Source organism: Hipposideros armiger, unplaced genomic scaffold (assembly GCF_001890085.2).
Source record: "Hipposideros armiger isolate ML-2016 unplaced genomic scaffold, ASM189008v1 scaffold_503, whole genome shotgun sequence".
Classification (NCBI taxonomy): Eukaryota; Metazoa; Chordata; class Mammalia; order Chiroptera; family Hipposideridae; genus Hipposideros; species Hipposideros armiger.
Genome location: NW_017731853.1, coordinates 232,563 through 258,738, shown reverse-complemented (window position 1 = coordinate 258,738; position 26,176 = coordinate 232,563). Strand labels below are relative to the sequence as shown.

At 48.5% G+C, this 26,176-nt stretch overlaps 1 protein-coding gene across 2 annotated transcripts in view; it reads right to left on the bottom strand.

The window, feature by feature from the left end:
• CAMK1G (calcium/calmodulin dependent protein kinase IG) overlaps positions 1 to 23,548 on the bottom strand; it is a 29,156-nt gene extending 5,608 nt beyond the window's left edge. The window contains exons 1-8 of one of the 2 annotated variants that reach the window (XM_019667713.1): positions 23,359 to 23,548; positions 12,650 to 12,770; positions 12,150 to 12,215; positions 7,008 to 7,136; positions 4,966 to 5,040; positions 2,561 to 2,699; positions 1,776 to 1,899; positions 404 to 479 (exon numbers count right to left, since the gene is read on the bottom strand). In XM_019667713.1, the coding sequence (XP_019523258.1) occupies positions 404 to 479; positions 1,776 to 1,899; positions 2,561 to 2,699; positions 4,966 to 5,040; positions 7,008 to 7,136; positions 12,150 to 12,215; positions 12,650 to 12,741 (701 nt within the window). In that variant the 5' untranslated portion in view covers positions 12,742 to 12,770; positions 23,359 to 23,548. The remainder of the gene's footprint in view (positions 1 to 403; positions 480 to 1,775; positions 1,900 to 2,560; positions 2,700 to 4,965; positions 5,041 to 7,007; positions 7,137 to 12,149; positions 12,216 to 12,649; positions 12,771 to 23,358) is intronic. The other variant, XM_019667714.1, reaches the window with a different exon arrangement.
• Between the last annotated feature and the right edge of the window lie 2,628 nt (positions 23,549 to 26,176).

Genomic DNA, 26,176 nt, shown 5'->3' with positions numbered 1-26,176 from the left:
GCCATGTGAGAAACCTGAGATGTGAATATGGTGCCCACCTGGTTCCGAGCTTTGCTTGGTGTCTCCCTTTTCCACTGTTCGCTGCACAAAGCAGTACTCGACACATTAATAGACAGTAAACAGGGGTGGGTGCCGGAAGAGAGAACACTGTGTGGCCTAAGAGTGCCTTCATACTGAGCTCTGTTTTTATAACCTAGTGCAGATAAGGACAGGGAGCTTTGGAGCTGTGTGCACGAGTAAGTGTGTGTGTGTGTGTGTGTGTGTGTGTGTGTGTGTGTGTGTGTGTGTACATGTGTACATGCACATGCTTTGGAGGTGGATGCTGTTTGAGGAGCTGAGACGGGAGGGGAGAAGCAGGCTCTGAGATTTCCCAGGAACTGAGACAATGCCAGCTTCTACTCACAGTATGTAAGTGATGACGCCAATGGACCAGCAATCCACAGCCTTGCTGTAGGGTTTCTGGGCCAACACTTCCGGAGCTGCAGCAAACCAAAGGCAGAGTCAGGGCTGGGGCAGGAGGAGAGGGCTGTGGTTTGGGGCTGAAGGTCAGGAAGAGGCTTGGAGAAGAGGACTTAGGGCAGCCTCAGGATGGTGTTTCTGTAAGTCTGAAAACTCTCCTAGGACAGGGACTGTGTCTCTCCCGTCAGACTAAACCTTCTCCCATTAGACTAGAAGGTCCCATGAAAGGGCCTATGATTCCCCCATCAGACTGGGGATCTCCAGGCTACATCTCCTCCATCAGAGTGAGTATTCTCTGAAGGCAGGCCCTGTGTCTCCCAATTCAGATGGGCAATCCCCAGGGCAGGGGTTGTGTGTCTCCCATCAGATGGGGAAATATGTGAGTTAGGGGCTCTCTCTCCCACTAGACCAGCAACTTCCTGCAGGTAGAGACTGAGTCTCCCCTGTTAAGTGAGGAGCTACCAGGGGGCAGGTAGGACCTGTCCCGTCAGTCTCTGGCACCTTCTGAGGGTGGGGTTTAGTCTGCCCAATCAAATCGTGAGCTTCATGAGGGAATGACCATGTCTTCCTCTGATTGGGAGCTCTGGGACATTTATCCCAGACACCAGGGTTTTGTTCCCTGTGGGGCTCAACATCTGATGGTAAGTGACCAACCTCTCTTTTGGGGAGAGAGCAGATTCCCTCTATTGAGTCAGCATTCTACTTCCCACTTCCCAACCCTAACCCAGTGATGACTGGCTAAGAGAGAAGGGACAGGAGTAGATGCTCTGACTTCCGGTTTCTTCCCCGTGGATCTCAGGAAGGCTCTCACCTGGTATCTTGCCTGCTGTTACTTTTTTGGTCGGCCCTGGAAACCTCCTGTTTAGGCAGGAGGCCCCACCTCTGCCAGTTTCCTAGAGTGTTTCCTTGGGTGTATATTTGGGAGCCCATGTCTAGGTTCCTCAGATTCAAAGGAAAGGGGGGCTAGTGGTCAACCCCTCAGCAATCTAATGGTCTCTGGGTTTGTGATATGTTCTCTCCCTCTGGTCTAGCTGGAAAGACAAAGACAGGAAGTCTGTCTGCAAAAGTGAGAACCAAAGTATAGGTGGGGCTATGGGAAGGGCTCAGGGTAGGCTGTCTTTAAGACGTAGGATTTGGGAGCAGTAGGGGTAGTTCCAGCGATCAGCGGATTGGCTGGCCTGAAACTCATAAGTGAATGTTCTACCTAGATCACCCCTGAAATGGAACCCTGTCTCCTTAGAACCACCCTTCTCTCTGAATAATATCCATGTGGCTGAATGTATTCAACTGGTCAACCTCCCTTCTCCCAGACTCACCCACGTAGCCTGGGGTCCCACAGGCAGTGGACATGACACCACTCTGTTCCATCTTGGACAGACCAAAGTCTGTGATCATGATCTTAGAATTCTCTTCAGGGGTGAGGTACAGCAGGTTTTCAGGCTATGGGAGAGGAGAAACATCATGTAATATAGGATATAATCATCTGAAACACACACACCTATCATTCCCCTGACATACAATTTCTTAGGAAGCTGTGCCCTGGGCTCCTGACTTCAATGCCAGACTAATTTTCCCTCATTCTTCTCTCCTGCCTCCTACCTGTACCCTCAACCTCAGCACCCCACCATTCTGTATTTTGCTTATGTCCTTGACTCTGCTTAGCCTTATAGCCTTTAATGTACTAAACTCTTCCTCCCTTTATCCCACACTACCCTAAGACTGTTTTTTTAGGAAACCAACCCTTGGTTAACTGTTCCTGATATCTCTAAAGTCTGGTACATGCCTGGTACATTATTGACTCTCAATAAGTATTTGTTACATTTGAGTTTGACCTTGACTGGGTTCAAGAAACATTTGGATTATCTTCATTTTCAAATAGGTTAAGGCCTACTAAAAAGTTCAGGGAAAGGCTGAGGCATACATTAATCATGATTGTTCAGTCATCCAAGATTTGTTCAATCTAAGGGCAGAAAGGGCCTTAGGAGTGGGCTAGTCCAATCCTCTCATTTTACAGAGCTCAGACTGCCCGTGACCCATGCAACTTCCTAAAGGGTCGTTTGTCTGCCCCACCCCCATCCCCCCAGGGCTCCCGCCTTGGCACCTTTAAGTCTCTGTGGACGATGCCATTCTCATGGAGGTATTTCACAGCTGACAAAACCTGCTGGATCACCAGGCTGGCATCCTTCTCTGTGTAGACACCTCGCTCCAGGATCCGGTCAAAGAGCTCCCCACCAGAAACACTGTGGGCACAAGGGCAAGTACAGGAATTCAGCTCTTATTTCAGGTCAAAGGAATGTGAATGTGTTTGCTCTGTAGCCATGAGAACACAGCTGTGGTGGAATAGACAAGTACCCCTGGACTGTGCAGGGAGAACTAGTCACTCCAGCCCAGAAATACCTCCTTCAGCTACCTGCAGTGATATCACTAGGGAGTCATTTCTTTGAGCCAACCATTGACCTCTCCCTGGAAATGTCCTTTAAAATGCAAAATGCCCCTGGTTAGAGTTTCACAAGAAGTCAATAACCCTTTTCTCTGGACACATTTCTTACCTCCTTTCCTGGCCAAGGACACAGGAAACCATGAGGAAAGGGAAAAGTGAAATTCAAATCAGGCAAAGTAGGAAAGAGAAGGTGTGCAAATGAGACTAACTGTGCTTATGTCAGGCATTCTTTCCTCATTTTGGAAAATTGGGCTACCTAAAGCTGAAATTATGGGGTGGAGTTGTAGAGGTATTTTGAGGCTCACATGGTATGGCATCTTAAGATTCAGGGGAGATTTAAGATCAAGCCTGACCCCCATCTCTTGAATACCATCTACATTATATTTGCCAAGAAGTTTTCTAGTTAGTACTGGAACTCATCAGTGGCAGTAAATTCACTGCCTCATAAGGCAGACTGTCTTATCTTTTGTCACCTTAATATTTCTAGCTATTATGGTGACACGCAAGTCCCTGTAGCTTCTACCAGCGGACACCAATTCCACCATTGGGCCCATTAAGGCCGCACAGAACAAAAATCACATCCTTTCATATGAGTTTTTTCAAGTATGTGCAGACAGTGAAATGCTCTCCTGAGGTCTTCTTTGGGATAAACATCCCAAACTACTTCAACCATGAGCCAGGGTTTCCAATCCCCTGCCCACAGTTCCATGACATTGAATGTGTATATGCATATATGACAGGACCATACAGTAGTAAGGGAGTAGAATTTCTCCAAACAAAGTGCATACCATCCTATTCCTTTTATTTCTGTCCTGAAGCTCTAGGCTCTGCTATAAGAGCTGCAGGCCCATGAGGAGGATACTCTTTGTACACAACTGTGAATCCCTGACTGGGAGTGTCCTGGGTCCTGGAGCTGGTGCTCTAGGAGGCGTGGTGGTTCTCCAGTGACTTCTGAATCTGCCCACCCTCCTGCCTCCCTTTAGTCCTCTGAACGACTGTGTGTTGATCCTGTTGAATTGGCTTCATTAAGGTACCACATGGTCCGTGCTCACTTGTTAGTGATGCTCTGGGGCCACCCTCAACTTTACGCCATTGGCTGCTTGCTACCGCTATTCACTGGGCCTCAGGTGAGCCCAGGAATGAATAGGCTGATAAGGCCTGAGTTAGCTCAGTTAAGTTTCTGAGGAATCAGCCTGTCAGTCAAAAATATTGCATCCAGCTATGCTGAGATTGCAGGGTAGTGTGTGTGTGTGTGTGTGTGTGTGTGTGCGCGCGTGAGAGAGAGAGAGAAAGAGAGAGAGACAGTTTGCATGTACTTTATAAATAGAAGTGCCTCTGAGACCAAGGCTGAGCCCTCAGGAGCACTGACCAAGCCTACAGCAGTCACTCTCAGACAGAACTCTTACTTGGCTATGACAGTGATGCGGAGACCTTTCTAATGAGGCACCATTTCTATCCTGCACACAGACACGTACACGCAATCACATCCTGTGTTTAACTTTGGGTGGCTGTCTTTTGAGGAAGTCTTTCTTGATGCTGAATCTAAGTCTATCTATCTCTGGCATCTACTCCCATAGTAACTTTACCCTGGAGTGTTGTTACAACATTTGATATCCAGTGTGATGGACACGGCTGGTCAAAATGGACTCAAGCCATAGTGCCAGAGAAGAGTTCTGAGGCCCCCTGCTATGCCAGGCAGTACCCCTTCAATTGCGGTGAGGTCCAGAAAGTCTGAGGGGGCGGGGCTGGGGCAGCAGGGGAGGATGGCCGGGTTGGGGGTCACAGCTCTTTGCTGACTGGTAGGAAATATTTTAACAACTGGTAAGGCTGTACTGGTACGTACCAACTCAATAATCAACCCCAGTTTCACTCCTTGGTCCACACAGAACATGTCATGCCCAGAGGCATTCTGATCCTAACAGGACTCTTGGCATTTCGAATCCTCTTGAACTAATTCTTGATGTTGTCTTTCAAGCGCCATCTTTCCCTCACCACCAGCCAGCCCCTTCTAGGTTTCCCAGGCCCCAAGAGATGTCTGTGAAGGAAGCGGGCCACCTTTCACTTACAGCTGCATGACCAGGTAATAGTGCGTGGTGCTCTCATAGATGTCCTCCAGGGTCACGATGTTTTCATGCTTGATCCTGGGGAAAAGTAAGAGGCATCGTGAAAGGTACGTGGTTTTAGGTCGCCCACACAAAGAATATAGATGCAGCCCAACTGTACTCTTATATCCGTTAGAGACTTTTCATGACAATATTTAAGAAGATAGGGTCCTGGTGAAATCTCCCTAATAAGCAGGCGGTCCCAAAGAAACCCCAGAGAAAAGATGCCCAGAGTGGTGTTTAATTCCTGCTTTTGAGTGGATATTCGATCATCCTGTCTTCAGGGAACAAATGTTTCATTGTTACTCCAGGGATCTCTTTCAAATTGAGCAAAAGAGAAAGTGAAAAGAACTGAGGAAGCAGCTACCACTAGGTTGTTCTACAAAATGGGTATATAGGTCTCCTTCAGAAACATCGCATGAAGAAAGGCTACTACGACAGGAGGGATTTAGGTTAGTAAGGTCCCCTCATGGGTCAAGTGTCGCAAAATTATTACAACACTTGGATTGTCGTTAGCGAGGCCCCCTCATGGAAGAAGTGTTGCAAAACTATTGTTACAGGATATTGTGAGAAGGCAGAAGCTCACTTTGGGGAGTCTTTTCTGTGGGATGCCTTAGCTCAGTGATTCTCAATCAGGGGCTATTTTGTGCCTCAGGGGACAATTGGCAATATCTAGAGACATTTCTGATTGTCATGACTGGGGAGGAGAGAGATGCTACAGGCACTTATGGGTAGAAGCAGGGATGCTGCTAAACATCCTACATCCCAACACAGCAAAGAATGATCTGTTCTGAAGCGTCAATAGCGGTGAGGCTGAGAAACCCTGCACTAGCCGATCTTTGTCTGGGATTACTCAGAGGCTGAGGCAAGCAGGATAATCAGATTAGCTGAGGGGCCTGGCCTTCCTGTCAGCAATTCTGTGCATGACTGTCCAGGAGGAAAATTTCTAGGAAGTTTTACTCATGGCTGTGTAGCACAGCAGTGAAGAACTTAGACTCTAATTAAAGTCAGTTGGGTCTGAGTTCAGATCCAGGTCAAGCATTTCCCAATTGGGTAACTTTGGCTGGCTTACTCAAACCTTCCAAGCCTCATTTTTCCTGTTTCGAAAGCACACCTCCCTCATAGGGTTATATTAGTATTAAAAGAGAAATGCATATCGAATGCTTAGTACAGTGCCTGGGGGATACTAAGCAATTAATAGTACCATCATCTTTAAGATATGTTTAAAAATATAGACCTCTTGCAGTAGTTACCTAATGGATTCACCTACTCTCGGTCTGAATTACCTTTCTGCCCCTCCTGCCTCCTCAATATTCCACTCATCCACCAGGGTCCCTCTTCTTTGAAAATGTACCTGATAACCCATGCTAATAAAAACACACACATAGGCAAATTGAATTCTGTCTCCTCCAAACTCTGACTTCTGCTAGTGTGGCTCACAGCTCATGGGAGTAGAGTTTCTTATGGGCACCTCTGTCTCTGCCCAGAAAATGTAAGCTCCGGAGGGTAAAAAATTTGGTTGGCTTCTTCCTTGGGGTCCTTGTATACTTTTGGCACACCCAGAGGGGCTTCACAAGGGTTCGTTGCACATTGATGATTTGTTAGTGTAGCCTCCATCGTGAAGCTTGGAGCGCTGAACCTACATTTGCTTTAGAACAGCTGAGGTTAATTTCTAAGTCTTATGCTGCCTCCTTAATTATTGATTCTTCCTGGTGTTGGTCCTCAATTGATTTTGTTTCTTTGAGCTAATTATCCTCTTGTCTACGTGCACAAACCAGCTCTGCTACCAGTTGGTTCATTAGTCAATTTGCTGAAGAAAAAAAAAAAATCAGTCAAGACAGCTGGCTGGCTACACTTAGCTGATTGATCAAACTGACCCATTAGCTCAGTCGAAGGGAGCAGTGCCTTTTGGTGTGGGAATCAAGCCCCGGTCCTTCTTGAAGACACTTTGTGAAGGAAATGTGTGAACCCACAGCTGTGCCCGACCAACCCTAAGACCCACTCACTTTTTCAGCACAGCGATCTCGTTCTCCAGGCTGCTGTCCCGGAAGGCAGGGGACTTCTTGATGCATTTCAGGGCGAAGAGCTTCCCAGTCACCCTTTGCTTCACCAGGAAAACTTCTGAGAAAGCTCCTCTGAGTAGAAGACGCCAGGAGATAAAAATTAGTACTGGCTGGCTAGAGAACATTGCTGGAAACAAAACCAAAGGATCGCTGAAGGAAGAGGTGGCTGGTAATTAGTTGCCCTTATCATTGATGAGCTGTATTGATGGCAGAACCTGTCTGATATGCATTGTGTCCTTTCTTTCATCCACCAGGTGGGTGGATGAAAGACTCACTGACTGGGGCAGGGGAAGGTGTGCTATTTCCTGGAATTGTAATTTGGGAAGGATTCCGAGGGACTCTGCTTTTCTAGGGAGAGATTTCTCCACTTGGCAAACCCATTAAAGAGAGGCCACTGCAGAGTTCATTTACTTCGCTTCTCCCAACATGACACAGTGTGGGGCACTGGAGTGGCAGTTGGAGGTAGCACTGGGAGACAGGGCTCAGACACAGTCAGAGAGAAAAGACTTGTGTTATCTATTTGAGATGGTGGTAATCACCCTGAACCAATGATCAGAGGCAAGCAGGCTGAATACCCTCTCATTCAGGAGGATCTGCGAGGACAAAAGACAGAGTCCAGCAGCTCTGGACAGGCTTCTGAAGACAGAGAGGATGGAACCCAATAGCCACACGGGGTAGGATTCCAAATTACAGGCTTCTTGGTTTGAAGGGAGTCCCCTGGAGACCAGGCCATCAGAACAGCAGTTAGCTGGTGGTGGGTGCTGGAGCCTGACTGCCCATGTTAGAATCTCAGCGTTTTGGGGTGACAAGCCACTTAATTTCTATATACCCAGTTTCTTCATCTGAAAAACGGGAATATCAATAGTATCTGATTCATATGGTGGTTTACAAGGTTAAATGAGTTAATACATGTAAAGTGCTTAAAAGTGTTCCTGATATCTATTAAACTATGTGTTAGATACTACTATTGTTATTATTACTATTAGTATTTGGATGCCATTAGGGAGGACACCTGGTAGTAACAAGAGGAGATAAAGCTTAAGCGACGAAACAGCTGAGCCATCCTCTCCCCTGCCATGTGGGTATTCTAGAATGAAGGCCTAATAGCAATCAAGCTTGTGAAAAGACTTTGAGAATGTGTGATAGAAAATACGTGGTATTTCCTGTGAGTTTCCTGTTTCTCCCAGCTGCACTTGGCACAGAGTTAATCAGAGCCTTCAGAGCTTGTCTAGTCATTCATTCATTCACTCATTCCTTCAGTCAAGATTTATTGAGCACCTACTGAGTCTTAGACACTGGAGATAGAAAGGTGTTTCTGTGCTTAAGGAGCCTGTAGGCTAGTGAAGAACACAGACAAATAAGCAATTAATATTTGATTTGAAAAATGTTATCAGCTATGAAATGAATGCTTGTTGAGCCAACAGAACCTCTCTGTGTTAGGCACTGGGGTTAATATTGGTCTAGCTTAGAATCTAGTATGAGAGATAGACACATACAGATAAGCAGGAGGTATTATGAGACCACAGAAAATGGAGACTTAAGACATGGCCTCTGTCATAGATACAGAGAACATTTTGATGGTTGCCAGATGGGAGGGGGTTTGGGGGAGTGGGTGAAAAAAGGGAAGGGATTAAGAAGTACAAATTGGTTGTTACACAGTAGTCATGGGGATGTAGGGTATAGCATTAAGGGATATAGTCAATAATATTGTAATAACTAGATAGGTATGCGTACTAGATTTATCGGGGTGATAGATGGGAGGGGGTTTAGGGGGCAGGGTGAAAAATGTGAAGGCACTAAGAAGTACAAATTAGTCGTTAAAAAATACTCATGGGAGGGGGCTGGCCGAGTGGCGCATTGGTTAGGAGTTGGCTTGAGACGCCAGCTCTGTGCAGCAGGGCCCTGGTTCAGATCCCACATATGAGGGCCAGTGATGTTGCGCCCTCTACAGCTAAGATGGTGAACAATAGCTCAACCTGGAGCTGGGCTGCCGTGAGTTGCCAGCCATGGCATAGGATTCAGTGGGGCTGGCTGGCAGGGGGCATGAGCTTTCGTGAGCTGCCATGAGTCGCCATGAGCAACTGTCCAATGGCTGGCAAGCGACTGCCTCACCTGGGAAGAGTGCAATGATAATACCAACATGGGCCAGTGAAGCAACGTCCTCCACAACTAGACTGAAGAACAAAACAACAGCAGCTTGCCTGTTCCCCTTCCCCGGTTCCCCAATGCTCTTCCCCTCCCCCAATTCCCCAATAAAATCTTAAAAAAAAAAAGTCATGGGAATGTAAAGTAAAGCATAGGGAATATAGTCAGTAATATGGTAATAACTATGCATAGTGCCAGGTGGGTGCTTAACAAGTTAGGGGAATCACTTCTTAAATTATATAAATGTCTAACCACTATGCTGTACATCTGAAATTAATATACATAATATTGAATGTCAACTGTAACTGAAAATTTTTAAAAGGGGAAAAAAAGGTGAAGGGGAATAAATAAATAATGAAGTTGAAAAAAAAAAAAGACATGGCCACTGCTATGGTTGGGCAGGTTGTGCACTGCACAATTCCAGCAGTTTCCATTCACCTTGGAGCCACTGCATATTTTCATATGACAATTATTACAGTTCCCCCCAGCAGACAGCAGGCTAGAGAAAAGGGCACTTTTTCTTAATGTGTACAAAGTGACCACTTGGAATAGATGAGAACATAACTCATGGCTGTCTGACTTAAGAACACCCTGAGCTCAGTTTAAAGGAATGAATGAGAATTAGCCCAGTTGGGGGAATAAAAAACTTGAAAGTGTTGCTTCAGGTGGGGTCGGGGAAGAAGCATGAGAAAAAGCGGAAGAACAGGTAAGGGTGGGGACTCCACTTTTCTTATCCATAAAATGAAGGAGTTGAGCTACCTGGCCTTAAAGATTCCTCCCAGCTGTGACATTTTAGGATCCACCTTCAGAGATCTCCCTGTCACCTGTACCTTTAGAAAGGCACATGGAGAGTGTCCTGATTTCAAAGCTGACACCCACTCTGGGTCCCTCCTGTGAAATGAGATCAAATTAAGGCCTTCCTGGGGTGCCATGCACATGGAAGTGTGTGTCAGCGGCACTTGTTGTGGGCAATTTGAAATGGTGTTACTGTTCTTCTGCCTCAGGCTGCCTTCTGCAGCGTGTGAGGGGTGGGGTAAGGGGTGGGGGAGACAAGGACAGGGGAGAGGGATTAGGCTTAATTGTGCCATCTGTCAGACTGGGGAGCAGAGAGCCTTTTGATCAGCCAAGGTTGTTGGGGTCAGAAGGTAGGACAGGCAGAGCCTTCTGGGCCAGGAGTTATTGCTGCAGTAGAACCCCATTTGCGTTTCCTGCTCTGAATAGCTCTCCACTCTTGCTGGGAGCCTGGGTGGTGGAGGAAGTGGGGGGCAGGGACCAAGCAGTGAAAGGATGAAGGTGATTTGGGTGACATACCCCAAGCTATGGACTAGCTTTGCCCGGTTTCCATACAGTTGCCTTGGGGCTCTGGAGTTGTGGGTGTTGTCTGGGCAGATTTAGCAAAAGCCTGTTCTCTGTCGGGGGTTGTTCGAGAGAAGCTGAGAACTAGAGAGAAGAGGCTTTGGCAGGGGATTCTGGTGCATCCTGATGGGGGAGTCTGCTCTGCTCAACTGCACCCCTCTCCACAGCACCTCCCCTTGGTAACCCCTGGGGCTGCCTGGCCCCTCCTGAGCACCACAGAGCTGCCTTCTCTTTAGCTTTAGCTCTGCCCTAACTTCTGCAACAGCGACTTGCCCTTGGCCTTGTCCTCTCAGCCGGATACGTTAGAGTTGCCAGAAACACCTAAAATATAGATTCTTGGCTGCTGGGTCCTAGCTTTCCAATCCCAGTTTAGTAGGTCTGGGACCAGGAATCGGCGTTTTTCAAAAAATCACCTAGGCTAAAATAATAGGGAATTATTATTAATTTTCTTGAGTGTGACAATGATGTAGTAGATATAGAAGAAAAATGCCTTTATCCTTAGGAGATGCAGACGGAAGCATTGGTGTGTCATGAAGTTTGCAACCTGTATACAAATAGTTTTGTGAAGTGTGTGTGTGTGTGTGTGTGTGTGTGTGTGTGTGTGTGTAAGTGTAAGACAAACATAATGAAGTGTTAACAATTATTGAATTTAGGAGTTGGGTATGTTGGCGTATTTCACCTTTTCTTTACTTAAACATTTTCACAGCTAAAAGATAGAGAGCTAAGCTCCCGAGGTGACTCCGATGTTCCCCGGGGCTTCGAAGCTGCGGTGGCAGGTTTCGCTGAACTCCATGAGGGCAGTGCAGGTCTGTCTTGTGACAGTCCACAGCACAAGTCTGAGCAAACAGTGAATAAGCTCCTGTCAACCCAGGCTTCCTGCTTCCTCCTTCTCTTGAGTTTTGGGCTGCTGAGCAAATCTTTCTGATTCACTCACGAGCCTCGCTCCTCTCTCTTGCCAAAACCCCCTCTCTAGCCACCCCCGTCTTGGCGAAGGCCCTTGATGGAGGGCCAGTGCTCTGATGACCAGCGCCGCCACTGACATCCTCCTCCGTGTGCAGAGCCTGACCCTTGCCTGGGCAGGGAGGGCCCAGAGGCCTCCTCTCAGGGCTCAACCTGGCTCCTTTCCATCTGTAGTGAGAGTGTGGGCAGTTCTCACTGCCTAAGGTCACTGCCTCCTAGCCAAGGCAGAGGGAGCTAAACTTAGCTGAGTTGGCTAAAGGGAAAGCTTGCTTAAAGGGCAGCCCACGAACTGCCCCTCACTTCCCCAGGCCCAATTAGCCCAGACTAATTAGCTGGCCAGCTGGGGTTCTGAGGTGATAGGGGCTGGTGGCCTGGGGCTGCTGCCAGCCTGTGTCAGAGACTGTGCCCGCCCAGAGAAGAGGCAGGACTAAGTGGAGAGTCAGCTCCAGACAAGCCGTCTCTGCTCTGCCAGCCGTGTAACCATTGTCAAGGGGCAGGCACAGACACCCCGGCGGCTGGCAGGAATGTGGGCTACAGCATGATTTTATTTTTCCAACACAACACGTAAACATGGAGCAGAGAGGGTGGTGGGGTGGGGGGCTGATTCAGGGGTGTGTAACCCACCCGCTCTCTGGGTCTCCAAAGAGCCTTCTCTTCTGTCGATGATAGATAGTGGGATTGACCTGGTCACTGCAGGAGAAATGAAGAAGCTGGGGGAGGAGGCCCAGGAAAGTTCTAGGATCACTGAATCTCCGGAAGTGCTTCAGAATGTCTCTCTCCCACGATCAGGGCAAGAACTCACTAGTTGAGGCAGAGGTGGAAGTAGGCTGGGGTCTCTGGGGGCGGGGCGGGTGGGAGAACTTGGGGGAAGAGGTGGTATTCCCTGAGGGCTCCAGTGTATTGTTAAGTCACCCTCTATATTTCCTGTGATATCTTCCCCTCCTCTCGCCCCCACAGCTCCTACTCCACTTCCCCAGGTCCCTTAGTGCTACTGAGATGATGTCACGACAGCCTCGGTCCCGGTGTTTCAGTCTCTGCTGGCTCAGAACAACTCCTTTCCAGCCCTCCCCTTCCCCGCCAAAGGCAGCCCAGCCACCCCCTCGGTCTCTCAGCCCCGGACTCACGATCCCAGCACTTCCATGAAGATGAAGGTTTTCCGGATGTTGGTGGTCTGTTTCTTCCAGGAACTGCAGTCATCTTCTTCCTTTCGACCCATCGCCTCCAGAGTTGAAGCTTCAGGGGATGCTTTGTTTGAGGAAGGGAAGAAAGAACCCCATCAGCTAATTTCTCAAGTAAGATGAGAACAAGTTGTAAAAAGAATAAAAAACACTCACGTCCTTCGTATAACAGCTAGAAGGAAGGATGAGGAGCAACACCTGGATAACTGGCAAAAATACGACTATTCCTGCTTTTGCAGTTACTACAACACATTTATTGAACGTCCACTACAGGCCCATTGGGCTTGCCTCATGCTCAACGAGTTTAGAGTCTAGTGTAGCGTGGAAACTCAAACTTGTACAGACATACTTAAGGGCCATAGCACAGGCATGTATAGGTTAACATGGGAATGTCCACCCTGAGGGGATCTGAGCTGAGCTGAGGCATTTCCTACCTTACCAGGTGAGGGCCAAGGTGTTTATTCACATTACCGAGTCAGCCTGACTTCCTATGATCCTAGCTCTCCCACCTCCCCCAATCACTTCTACTCCCACCTTTCGCCTACCTGTTACAGGTTAAATGAATGACTGGTAGATGACTGAGCATTGTTTTCTCTGTAACTCCCAAACATTTAGCACAGTGCTGGGAAAATAGTTATTCATTAAAACCTGAACTGAATCATGTCCTAACTTGAATATCAGCGCTCTGGAGTTGCCATATTCATTGAACGGCCAACACCTATGATTGCCAGGTGCTGATGGACAACGCAGATGATGGCCTTGCCTTCCTGAGGCCAGTAACAAGCAAGTAAACTAACATGCACAGTGAGAAAGAGTGGGAAAACCATGGAAGAACAAAACCCCAGCTTGTAATACAGACAAACAGGACGGGTCTTCTTTAGACGTAAGTCAGGGAGGCCTCTCTGAGCAGGTCATAGTTCAGCTGAGATGGGAAGTTTGTGAAGGAGCCAGCACAGAGTGTGTGAAGGAGCATTTTGGCAGAAGAAATAAGACACAAAAGTCCACAAGGCGACAAAGAGCCTGAAGGGACAGAAGGAACAGTGTGAGTCGAGCAGGGTGAACTCTGCATGGCAGGGCGTGGTAAGTGGGCAGGGAGAGGCAGGCAGAAGACAGAACTTAGAAGGCCTTATGAACATTGAAGGATTTTTAGCAAGGGAGTTAAATGACACCATTAAGGTTTTTAAAGAGCTCCTTTCAGCTACTCTGTGGAGAATGGAGTAGAGGGGACAAGCGTTGATACATGGGCAATAGGTAAGGGGGATGAGGGTGGCTTGGACCATGGTGGTAGGGAAGAAGTAGGTGGACCTGGGATCTATTCTGGGGGTCCAATGATCTACGATGCTATGTGGTGTGCCTATGGTGGGGTGAAAAGAGTCTTGATTGACTCTCATGTTTCTGGTAGGAGCATCCCAGGTTGATGGTACCCTTTTGGAGTTCGTGATTACTAGCAAGAAGCATGTTTTTGGGTTGTGGTTGGGTGGGTTGGAGGGACTCTCTGTTCCTTTAGGTACACTGCCCTAGATGCCCCAGTACAGCTAGATGGAGGACCACTGAGTGTCTGAGAGTAGTGAAGGAGACAAATTTCTGCCAGCACCCTCTCCCCCAAACTCCTTCGACCTGACAGAAGTAGGAAAGTATATCTAATGGCTGCCCCTCTTAGGTAATACTCCTTCCCCGTTAAAAAAACAAACCAACCAAAAAAACATGCTAGTAGAATCCTTGGGGGGGTCTTCTAATATCTTCATAATGAAGAAAACGTTTGTGCCTTCACAATGTAGCATTAGGTAAAGAGCGTAGGCTGGAGGTCAACATGAGTTCAAAGCCTGCCTCTGCTAATTACTAGTTAAATGGCCTTAAGCAGGTTATTAACCCCTTTGAGTTAATCAGCTCACCTGTAAAATAGAGACAAAGCCCTTTATGGTAATGGTGAAGAGTAGATGAACTAGTGTACATGGAGACTTAGTATATTGTTTTTCATGTATTAAACAGCTGTAACAGAGATAATACTTGGGGGACATTGAATTGATATTTATTTCATCCCTGGTAATCCTCATCTGGAGGACTCTTGTCATAAAATAGGTTCTGTACTACAGAAAGAAACCTCTTCCGTCATTAAGACATAACTGTGAGGCTTAGGCCCTGGGCATGAGAAGAATGTGACACAAGCGAGGTCCTTGCTAGAGAGGACAAGACATGGCAAGGTTGATATGTTTAGCCCGAATGGATCCTGGGGAGACAGATGGTGAAGTTGTTACAAGCACACATCTTTGCTAACAATCATCTAGAAATAGGGGAGGGTGGTGACATAGATAGGTGGGCTTCCCAGGACTCTGTTGGTGAGATACTATAAGCCTAGGGGGGAACTCTGATGCAACCACATCTAAGAGGGCAGAAAGTAAAGATGGGGCAGGCCTAGAGGGAGAAGCTGAGTGAGATGGTGTCACATGACCTGCAGAGGTTCCCCAGGGCCTGTGGGGGGCTGGAGCCAATTTGTACCAGCTCATCACAGCTGACTCTTCACACCTCTTGCTAGCTCCATGCTTAATGGCCTCATGTTGTTAGCATGAAATCGGCCATGGTGGAGTATTTAAACTATGGAATCAGGGCTTCTCCCCACTACTCCCCCACCCTCTAAGAACCAGACATTAAACATTTGCCAGCTCCCCTCTGCCCATGGCCCTGGTGAGGGGATATATTACTGCTAGAGGGCAAGTCAACTGGGGTCTGGATGAAGAGATGGCTACAATCAGGGTGTCTCAGGCAGAAGGAAATGTCTGGGATCAGGGCTGTTAGTGGAGGTTGTCAGCATGTTGCTCCATGGGCCAGATGGGACCAGTCCTGCCTTAGAGGTCACTAGTCAGCCTCCAGTGAGATCCCGGACAACTGGGACCCAAAGTCCCTGGTAAGTCTGGGGCCCCTTCTCCCATACTACCACTCAGTCATGTAAGCACCTTGTAGCATAAAATGCTACCTGGAGCTAGAACAGGAAGAGGAAAAGCCATCTCTATGTTGTGTGTTTTCCTGAAAGACCTGAGTCAGCTAAATGAGACTCTTTATTACACCTGAGATATTATAATGGACAAATTCAAATGTAGAGTTTCCCATTTCCTTTTTGCTGCCTGGTGGGGTAAAATTTTATAGGAAATAAAGAAGCTACGTTTTCTACATTTTAGTATAGTGTGTAAATTTGCAACCTAGCTGTGTAATAATTGGTGGCTATTATGATGAAAAACACATGTGAAAAACATTAAGCATTCCTTAGCATCTGATACAGCCGAATATAAATCTGGTGGCCCCTTTTGTTGATTTTCTCCTATTGGCAGCATAGCAGCACAGAGGGGCCACAGCAGTTCAGACACTGGACAGAGGACTTGCCAGCACTGCAATGGTGGGCTGACCCTGGACCTTGAGGGCACTGTCTACAAGGCGGAGACAAATGGACCCTGACTGCAGAGACTGCTGTGAGGAAGATGAAATATTAGGCTAGAGAGCTATCTTTAGTCAGATAGCATTCTACAGATTCTTAGCCCCAAAGCTTTCACTTATCAGAGTGGTTGGCACCTGGGCTTGGACCAAATGCTTCTTACTGAGTAGATACAGTGTAGCAGAGAAGTCTGGAAGAATGTAGGGGATGAGGGTAAAGGGGTGGACATTAAAGGGAGCCCAATCAACCGTTTGAGTGGTTCCTTCGCTTTCTCTCTTCTCCTCCATAGATCAGGACTGCAGACACTGCTTTTCCAGGTAGGGAGCCAATCAAAAGCCTTCTTTCCAGCTCAGGGTCCATCAGCTGGGCGTTCATCACTCCCCCTTCTGGAGCCCCCGTGGAATGACAGCCTGCTCTCTCGGAGGCTTCATCACCTCATTAGCAGATCTGTACTCACTGTTCCTTCTTTCTCATCTCTTAAATAGCTTAAAAACATAGTATTCTTAGCCTAAGCGAGGCTATAAGAAAACATCTTTTCCGCCCACCCCTCCTCCCATACATTCCATCTTAACAATTTAGTTCCATCTTAGAAGCTCTGTGGAAAAGTCGGGGGCCCAGATCTGAACCCCTGCTTCATTCCCACCCCTCCTTGACCTCAGAGAAGCCTCAGGGTCCTTGTGTCCCGAGTGGCGGAGGTCTAACGGTGAGCTCTGAGACGGGCCCACGTTTCAATGCTGCCTCCTGCTGCATCTCCTTAAACTCCTCCCCGTCCATTCTGGACTTCTGTAATCTAGGCCCTTTCAGAGGAAAAGAAAACAAATTCTGGGAAGGGTGGAGCTCCAGTATTGCTCTCATTTGTTTCCAAAGTACTCCCTCCCTCTCTATTTCCGGCAACAGTTTCTACGGGGCTTCAAAGCTCCACAACAGCCACGGTAGACTTCTCTGAGTGAGAGAGGTGTGCTGGGTGTTGGCATTCGGGGCTAGTTCAGGCCCCTCACTCCTTAACAGGGCCACACCCTCAAGAATATTTGCAAAAAATGACTCCAGGTCAAGGAAATAACCTTGTTATTTGGAACTATCTTTGAGTTGCGGAGGTAACACTCCTTCACGCAACAAGCATTTATTGAGTACCTCCTGTATACCCATTGGACTAATACAGACATTTCTATGACATGTGGCAACCCTAGAAAGTGCTTACCATCAAGTTGGAAAGACCAAGCAGGGGTATATAAACACCTAAAAACACAGAGCAGTAGACGGGAGCTGGCCAATGAATGAGCATGCTGTGAGCTGTGTCAGGGTCACAATGGTTGGGAGGTCAATCATTGGTTGACGGTTTATGTCACCAGAACATGAGTGCTTAAAGGACAGGAGCTATGCGTTCCTCATCTTGGAATCTCTAGTTGCCCGGTACTGAGCCTGGGACATACCGAGAGTTCAGCCCATATTTGTTAAGTGAGTGAATGAGGAGGAGAGCCCTGGGTGGGGGGCAAGGGTTGATCAGCGAAGCTTTGCAGAATTGGGTTTAAGATGGGTACCAAAGGGTGGGGGCATGTATTCCTGATACTGCTCTAGAGAGAAAGGCAGCAAGAAGCCCTGCACCCCAGGAAGGGCAGGCAGGAGGGCCTCCTCTCTAGAGCTCTCACTGTGAGGTTCCGCTTGGGGCTCAGCAGCAGAGAGCGCAGAATCGACCTGCCTTCTTTGTCATCATCATCACTTCAGGGACAGATGATGTAGGACCTGGGATGGGCTCTGAGTTCAGGGCTTGGTCAGCAGAACTCCCATGGGATACTTGAAGAGGCCTCCCCTGACCATTCTAGCCAGAGTCAGCCTCCCAGAGTTACTCTGCAATGTGAGCCTGAGCCTGTATTCTCTGACACATCTGAGCCCCTGAAATTCTGCTATTTGTTTGTTGGCGGTCATCTTCTCACTAGAAATTGCCTCCATATGGACAAAGACCAGGTCCATCGCCTTGTCTCCCTTGGGCCTAGCTCAGTGCTTAGCTCCAGCCAGTGCTCAGTTGTATTTTTTGGATGGTCTTTCTGGCCTCTTGGTAATTTTCACAGCTGGGGAGGAGACTACAGAGGGGAAAGTGTTTCCTGAAGGGCAGGCCATGCAGACATGGGGGTGGAGGCTGCCTCTGAGTACAGGCCTGTCTGAGCTTCTGAGAATAGGCTGTGATCCCTGGTGGCGTCCAGCCTGGTATTTATGAGGTACTGGTGAGAGATCTTGGGCTGTGAGCCCGGAGGCAGGCACCCTTCACATGCTTCTTCCATGGGACATCAGTGTCCTCTGCTTCCCAGGCGCCATTTGGTCAGAGGAGCAGCACTAGCCCCAGACAGATCTCTCAGGCAGGTGAAGTGCATTTTCAGTGGCCTCCTCCTCCTCCTCACCATACCCTGAAGGTGCCAGGCCACCTCGTGACCCCACGCTGCCCTAGACCTTCTCTCTGGGTCCTCACTCTAGCCTGCCCTCCTAGACACATGGCCTATTTATCCAAAGTTTTCTATTTTCAGTCACAGACCCTTAGAACTCTGCACTGAGGTGCTTATTAAATGAATCAGCTGGGCTAATTCCTTAAGAATGTCACCCCTCCTGACAAGATGTCCCAGAGTCGTGGGAGCACCAGGTTTTAATCTAGAGGCATTCAATTCAATTCAGTTCAATTTAATTTAATTCAAGTCAATCAAGTGTGTGTTTCCCAAACCCAGTTCCTAAACTGGAGACCAACAGTCCAAAAGAGATGGGGACAGGGAAGGAAAGAGTCTTTGAGTGGCACCTATGCAACCTTCAACCCACAGACAATGGCTCCCAACTCTACCTACAGGAAGAGCCAGCCTGCCTTCGCCAGGGCTCTCACCTGGGGCATGGTGAGCAGGCCTCAGAGCCTTCCCGGGGGACCATGTGTGGCTCTGTTACTCATTTCAGAGGAATCAGGCCACCCTGAGACTGCTTTGTGCTTCCTCAGTTTTCCATTTCTTGGGAGATTGACTCAGAAAGGAAGGCCTGTGGGTCTCAAAGGGAGGTTATTGGCTAGATCATCTGTCATAAGAATGTGCTCTCTGCCTCCAGGCTGGGGCACAGGAGTCATGGCAGAACATAAATCACCTGGTTATAAAGGGGCTGAAAAGCTAAAGCTGGGATGTGTCTTTGGCCCGGGATCCACTGGTTCCTGGACTCAGACCACACTAGAAAGAACGCAAGTTCTGGCTCCAGCCTCGGCTTGGCACCAAGGAGCTGGGCAGATCCAGGCAGACGACTGTGCATCTCTGGGATCCCACCTCTCTCCGTGGTGAAAAGAAGAGATTGGACTAGATTAAGTTGCCCTGAAGTTTGTGTTTTAGAATATTAGTCCCAGGAGACTCTCTGAGCAAAGTGGATTTGCTGCCCCTTCTTGGGGAGCCACAAGCCACATTCGCTTATTCAGGGCTTTGAGGACTATTAAAAACACCTGCTGAATGCTGTTTAACCTGGCAGTCCCCAAATTTACTAGGCTGTGAAACGCTCTCATTTCGTGATACCTACTAGCTTCCAGGGCATCTAGGGTTGCCCAGAACTTACCTTGGAAAACGGGGACTAGGCCAACCCTGACGCTCTGTGCGTCTCCGTTTGTTGGAGCAATACATGAGATTTCCAGCAGCCTGCTGCCATCTCTCACAGTCCTGCTCCCCTCACAGAGTCATAGGCACGGGACTGGGTCTGTGTGTGCTGTCAGAACCAGTTTCCAGTTCATGGGCTGCAGCTCAAGTGTCCGGTCAGCTGGCCAGAGCCCAGGCCAGGGACCCTAAAGCTCCCTGGAGATGCTGGCAGGACAGACCTTCCAAGGAACATGCCTCTATCCCTGGCTCTTCCACTAATCCTGTATCTCAAAGGTCAGTTCTGCTTGCCAGTTTCTGTTCATAAAATCACTGAGGAAGGACGTTTTTCAATTGCCTCCTGCAGTGTATTTCAGGCTCAATCCCACATGTCAGTTTAACCAGATTCCTCCGGCAGCAGCGACAAGCCAGGATTCATGAGCTACTTGAGGTTTACCGTGTGCCTTTCGTTTCGGAAACAAGTACATTCTCTAGGGCTTCATCTGGTAGCTGAGAGATCAACACTTAGCAGCCACAAGAAAGATCGGGATGTGCTATTTAATCTTAAGGTGCTTCTAACCATGGTGGGCCTCAGTTTCCTCATCTGCTGAATGGGAATAGTGATCTCTATTTCTCAGCATTCCTGTGGCTGTCTGGTACATCAGTGGGCATGCAAGCACTCTGCGACCTCTAAAGTGCTATGCACTGGGCCCACCCTACAGGTACGTGGATTAAACAGCATGCACAGAGGAGAGAGAGGGAGAGAGAGAGGGGAACAAATAATTATTTAAATAGGGGTGAGTTCTGGAGAGGAGATGTGAATCTGTTGTTCCCTCCACTGGTCTTGGCTCCCACATGCCTCTCACAGTGTGAGCATCTCATCTTACTGTGATTTTAAAGTGTTTTAAAATATATAAATTCTCATACATCATGGTCCTGAAATACAAACCAACTACTTCATCTGGTACTCAACCAAGAAAACAGATCTCTTGCAACACTAGGAAACGCAGCTGGTGGTGGGATTTTTTTTTCATGGGCCATGTGCTGGTCTCCACCAGGCACCTTTCTAAGGAGTTTTCAAGGGTAATAGTGTTGGCTGTGTGCCTGCCACACTCTGCCTTTAAGCTTAACTCCCATGCAAGAGGTGCCTCCTCTGAATAAGTGTGGTCTCATAACTATAAACCACCTCAGCCAGGCGGTATACTGCGCCTTCTAGAAGGTGAGAGGAGAGATCTCCACCCAGGGAGGGGAGGAGGCAGAAAAGCAGGACAGGCTGAGCTCAGGATGGTTGTGGCAAGAAGCTCTGCATGACCAGCCCTCCCTCCGAGGACACAGGTTTAACAGCCGTCACAGCCCCTGCAGCCCCGCGACGCCACACGCTGGCTTTCGCTCTGGCAGCCGCCCAGCTCAGCCCCAGCCCCCTCGCCATTGACCCTGGCGGCGCGCCTGCAGTTGTAGCGCCGGCACGCAGCCGGTTCTCAGCCTCAGCCGGGCCCCGCCTGTCTCATTCATCCTGCAGCTCATTCACTGCGCGGGCTCTGGCAGGCTGCGGCTGGGCCCCATCCCTCGCAGGCACTCCGTGTGGCAATTTATTTCTGGCCGTGTGCGTGTGTGAATGGGGGAAAGGGAGCAAGGGAGGCACTCTGCTCTCGCAGGGGGATTCTTTTCGGTCCCAGCCAGAACTGCTCCCAGACTTAACAGTATTCGCTGCCTGCCTGGGCTGATCACGTGGGTGGGGCACTGTGCTAGGCACTTCACCTGCATTGTACTCCTTTCATGATAGGTGTCATTAACCCATTTTATAGTTGAGGTACTGATTGGGTAGAAATGTTAAGCAAAATGCCCCAAATCAAACAGATGGCAAATGACAGAACTGGGCTGGAGCCAAGCCCATCAGAGGCCAACAGTGGCCTCCTTGTCCCCCCTCCAGGTCACCTGTTGCCTCTTTCCTGGTGTTGGTCGTCAGGTTTCACTTACCTCCGCCCTGCCCTCATCCTTAGGATGCTTTCATGCAATCCCAACACCTGACTGCTTCCCTTGAACACATGGCTCAGATGATCTGGCAAAGCCTGCATCTCCGGAACACTCAGATTTCTCAGCATTGAGGCCGGGGCCCGAACGTCTACTGCCCAAGCCTCTCCCAGCTCCAGCTCAAACCCTGTCTCATTCTAACCCCCGGCTTCGTTCCCAAAGTTTTGTCCCCTCTTTCTAAAGAATGCTCTTAGTAACACCCTACACCCACCATAGTAATCTGCAATATCATGGAAAGGTCACTGATTGTGTCAGAAGATCTGGGTTCAAATGCTGCTACCATCAACTGGATACTGCCAGTATCCAGCTTTGTACCCCCGGCAAACCATTTAACTTCTTTGTGTCTCAGTGGTCTCATCGATAACTAAGGGGGGAAATACTACTTGCTCCACCAGCCTGATGGGCTTGTCCTGAAGGTGATTAAGTAAAAGCATATTGTCAACTGAAAGTGTGGTCCCCATTACAGGTATTACTAAGCACTTTGTGCTATGGCCTATTGGGACTTATCTTTGGCCCTCGCTCAGCTTGGGTCAGTAGGATTGACTGGGGGCCAGGCTCCGTCTCCGGTCTCTGCTCTGGGAAACATCATGTCCTTACTCAAGACGGAACCTGCTTGACTCTCGACCCTTCACAGTGATTTTCCTCGTGATCAATTGATCTGGCTCCATAACAAGCAGTCGGCCAGCCACGCAATGCAGCCCAACCAACCCGAGCCCTGGCACTGCCTCTGGGAGACTCAGGGTTAAGGTTTGTGCGTCAAAGTTACGTGGAGAGAAGGGGCCACACTGTGGATAGGGGTGGTGGTGAATCCAGCCCTTCTTGTACCATCTTTACCCTAGAACTACACTAGGGAAGTTTAAAGACAGGAGGGGAGACAGATGCACCCCTGGGGAAGGTGAAGGAGAGGTCTTGTGACTGACAGCAATGCCTCGCGCTGCGCTCGGTGGCCGAGTTCTGCATCCTAATACAGCCAGGGACCAGGAGCCGGAGCCTATCCCTGGACCCTGCCCTGCCCTGCCTTGCGGACTAAGGCTGGCCCTCCTCCCTTGGGTTTGCAGAGCCACAGGCTGTTTACAAACCTTTTTGCCCACTGGCTCTCCTAATCCTCACCACAACCCAGACAGGTAGGCAGAACTGGCACTGTCCCATTTGACAGGTGGGGTCAGAGAGGTTAAGAGATGAAGGCTGAACAGGAGGCAGGGGTGCAGCTTGCTGGGGGTCCTGACACCCTGCAGATGGACCTCCCCTCCCAGGTACAGAGCACAGAGGATTGTCCCTGGAATGCAGACTGCAGGAAGGCATTGCAGAGGGGGCATAGACAGGTAGGTCGCTGCCCTTTTTCTGCCCACAAGTGCAAAAGGTTCCCACTCAAGCCAACCCTGAATCGATGGCCAGACAGCTCCCCCCGGAGCTCCCACCCGGACCCCCATTCAGACTTATTTTCCAAGGCATCTACAACTTACCCTTGATACTACAAGAATCAGGAAAAGACAGGAACTGGGGCTGAAATAAACACCCAAGTTGCTCACAAAAGTGGCTCTTCAAGCCCACTCTCTAGGAGCCACATGCCTCCCACCAAGCAAGAAAACCTCCATAAATCAAGAAAAGAAGCAGGTTCATCTTACCCAGGGACTCAAAAGAATTCGCTCCTGGTGCTCCCACTCCAGCTCCTACAGGTCTGTGAGGATTAGCTGCTCCAGCGCTTTAACAATAAACCAAATTAAAGGGGAGGAATGCAGGGGTTTTCTTTCCCAGGACCGTAACCAGGCAGCCTTAAAGGGGAGGAAAAGTAGCTAGGTGGCTTGCATCTCTACTTCCTTTCCTCTGCTCTGCTTTTCCTCCCTCTGAGCAGCATTTAGTCTGATCCAGAAAAATGCTTTTGCAAAGGAGCCTTTTCATGCCTTGCACGCATAACACACACACACACACACACACACACACACACGCGCGCGCGTGTGTGTGTGTGTGTGTGTGTGTGTAACTGTGTTTGCATTGATGTGTGTGATGGAAAGAGAGAGAAGAAATATAAAAAGCAAAACCAAAACATCGGATTAGAGGTTTCCACTGTCTTGAATAGGGTGATAACAGAAAATCCAGGACGCTTCCTAGGACTGCTTGGCTCAGTTTCCCTCTTAACCATGCAGTTGCTGGGGTGTGTTGTCTAAAAGCACCTCCCTGAGCAGAAGGACATTACACTGGCTGAAGTGCAGAGATGGAACAGCTCTCAGCACCCACTGGGCTTGTTGCCTTTGGATGTCCTGCAGGGGCTTCTCGGTTCAATGGTTCCACTGAACATCTCTGATTGGCCTCCTCTCCCCTGTTTCTAGAAGCATAGCATTCTGATCCCAAACCTACCACCCTCTTCTCAGTGCTAACTCATTAGACCCTCGGAGACCATTCCTCTCCTCCTGGAAGCTCTTCCGTCTGCTCCCTCCTACTCACCCCTCCGTCCTGCCATTGACCCCGCCTTCACAGTCTCCATCTCAGCTTCTCGCTGCTGCTCCTTCGGTGTCGGCTCCTTGAACCTTCCACTCTCCCCTTAATCATAACATCCACTCACAGGGACTTCATGTGAATGTCCCAAATCAACACCCCCATCTGGGGTGTCCACTGTAACCTCAACATCCAAACGTCCACTTCCATCCACAAACAAACCTGCACGTGTTACAGCCTCCTTCAAGCCCGCGCTCCTCCCCAGCTAGGCTAAAGGGCTACCATCTTCCCGACACTCAAGCTAGAGACCCAGGTGCTGTCTTTGGCCATGTCGGCTCTCTCATGGCCTTCCACATCTGTCCAGCTGTTATGCACTTTCAGTTGTGCCTTTGAATTAGCTTTGGAATTGTGCCTTTTTAGTTGGTATCACTTATTGTTTTTTTGAATAAATAACACATGCATATGGGTCAGAACTCAGAACTATACTAAAAGGCATACGTTGAGGTGGCTCACCCCACTCCACTCCCCATTCAGCCCTTCCTGTACCTTGCCCTTTATAGGTGGCCACTTTTATTAGTTTCTCATGTATCTTCCCAGTATTTCTTTATGTGGATACAAGCAAATGAAAAAAAAATAAATAAAAAAATATATATATATAATCTTTCTTACACAAAAGGCAGTAAGTAAATGCCGCTGTTTTTCTATTTCATCGCTACAATCTTAATTCAGGCCCTCATCCTCTCTCTGGGGTACTATTGTGATAAGTTAGGCTCTAATTGGTCCCCAGGTGAAGTGATCCATGGGAAGAGTTAAAAGTGTCTCTAGAAAAAGCTTCTAGGTTTGACTGCTATGTCATCCATTGACAGGGTGTGTGGCTTTGAACAAGTAGCTTAACCTCTCTGTGCCTCGATTTTCCCATCTGTAAAATGAAATAACTACTGAACTTATTTCATACGCTAGTAGGATGGAGACAGAACGCTCATTTCTTAGAACAGTGACTGATACATGGTAGGCGGGCAATAAATGTTAACTATTATTATTTTATCTCCAATCCAACTTTTATTCTTGCTAGAATTACCTCCATACAACACATTGCTGCCACCTCAAAAAGATCTGTTACCTACAGAATAAAACCCAAACACCTCACCTCATCCCGTCACTGAAGGCATTCTAAGATGTGGCACAAAACTCCCTCCCTCCCCTGAGTCCCTCCACCCACCCAGCGGACACTTCAGCCACAGCATATGAGACACTGATTTCTAGCATGCCTCTTGCTGATTTCCAAAGCTCCTGACCTCTGGTTATGCTGATCTACCAGGATAGAACACCCTTTCCTCATTCTCTGCCTATGGAAATACTATCTATTTTAAAAAAATCCATGTCAAATGCCATCTCACCCATGAAACCTTCTGTGATTTCCCCATGTCCTCAAAACTAATCACGCCTTCCTCTGTGCTGTCCCCAAACTCTTGTCCACAGCTATCCTGGGTTCTTAATCGTTTTCCTGCCTTGATTCGAGTTTGTGTTTCTACTGCTTCAACTCTCTGGGTGTAGTATCCCTGCCTAGCAGCTGTCCTCCTGTTGAACACTGGACAGGGGAGTTTATCACAGCCTGAGACAGTCAAGTAACGCCTACGGACATCAACAAACATTAGAAAGTTTATCTCAGCATGGAGCTGACGTCTACCTCTGTGATGTCTTCTCCAGCACACACACACACATACACACACACACACACACACTCCTTAAATATTTATCAAGCACTGACTAGGTACTAGGTATTGGGGACATGAAACCAGACCTAGACATTGTACTTATAGAACTTCTACTGTCCACGCACACAAATCAGCCAATTCTGTGCTTTACAACGTGCTCTGATACAAGTTTGAATTGGGCAAGGAACTGCCTGTCAGCACCAGCCCACCAGCATCCTCTGTCCTCCGTTCCCTTCCTGCTAACCCACCTGTACCCTGCTGGCTTTGGTGAGTCACAGAGCCAGGAATGAATTCT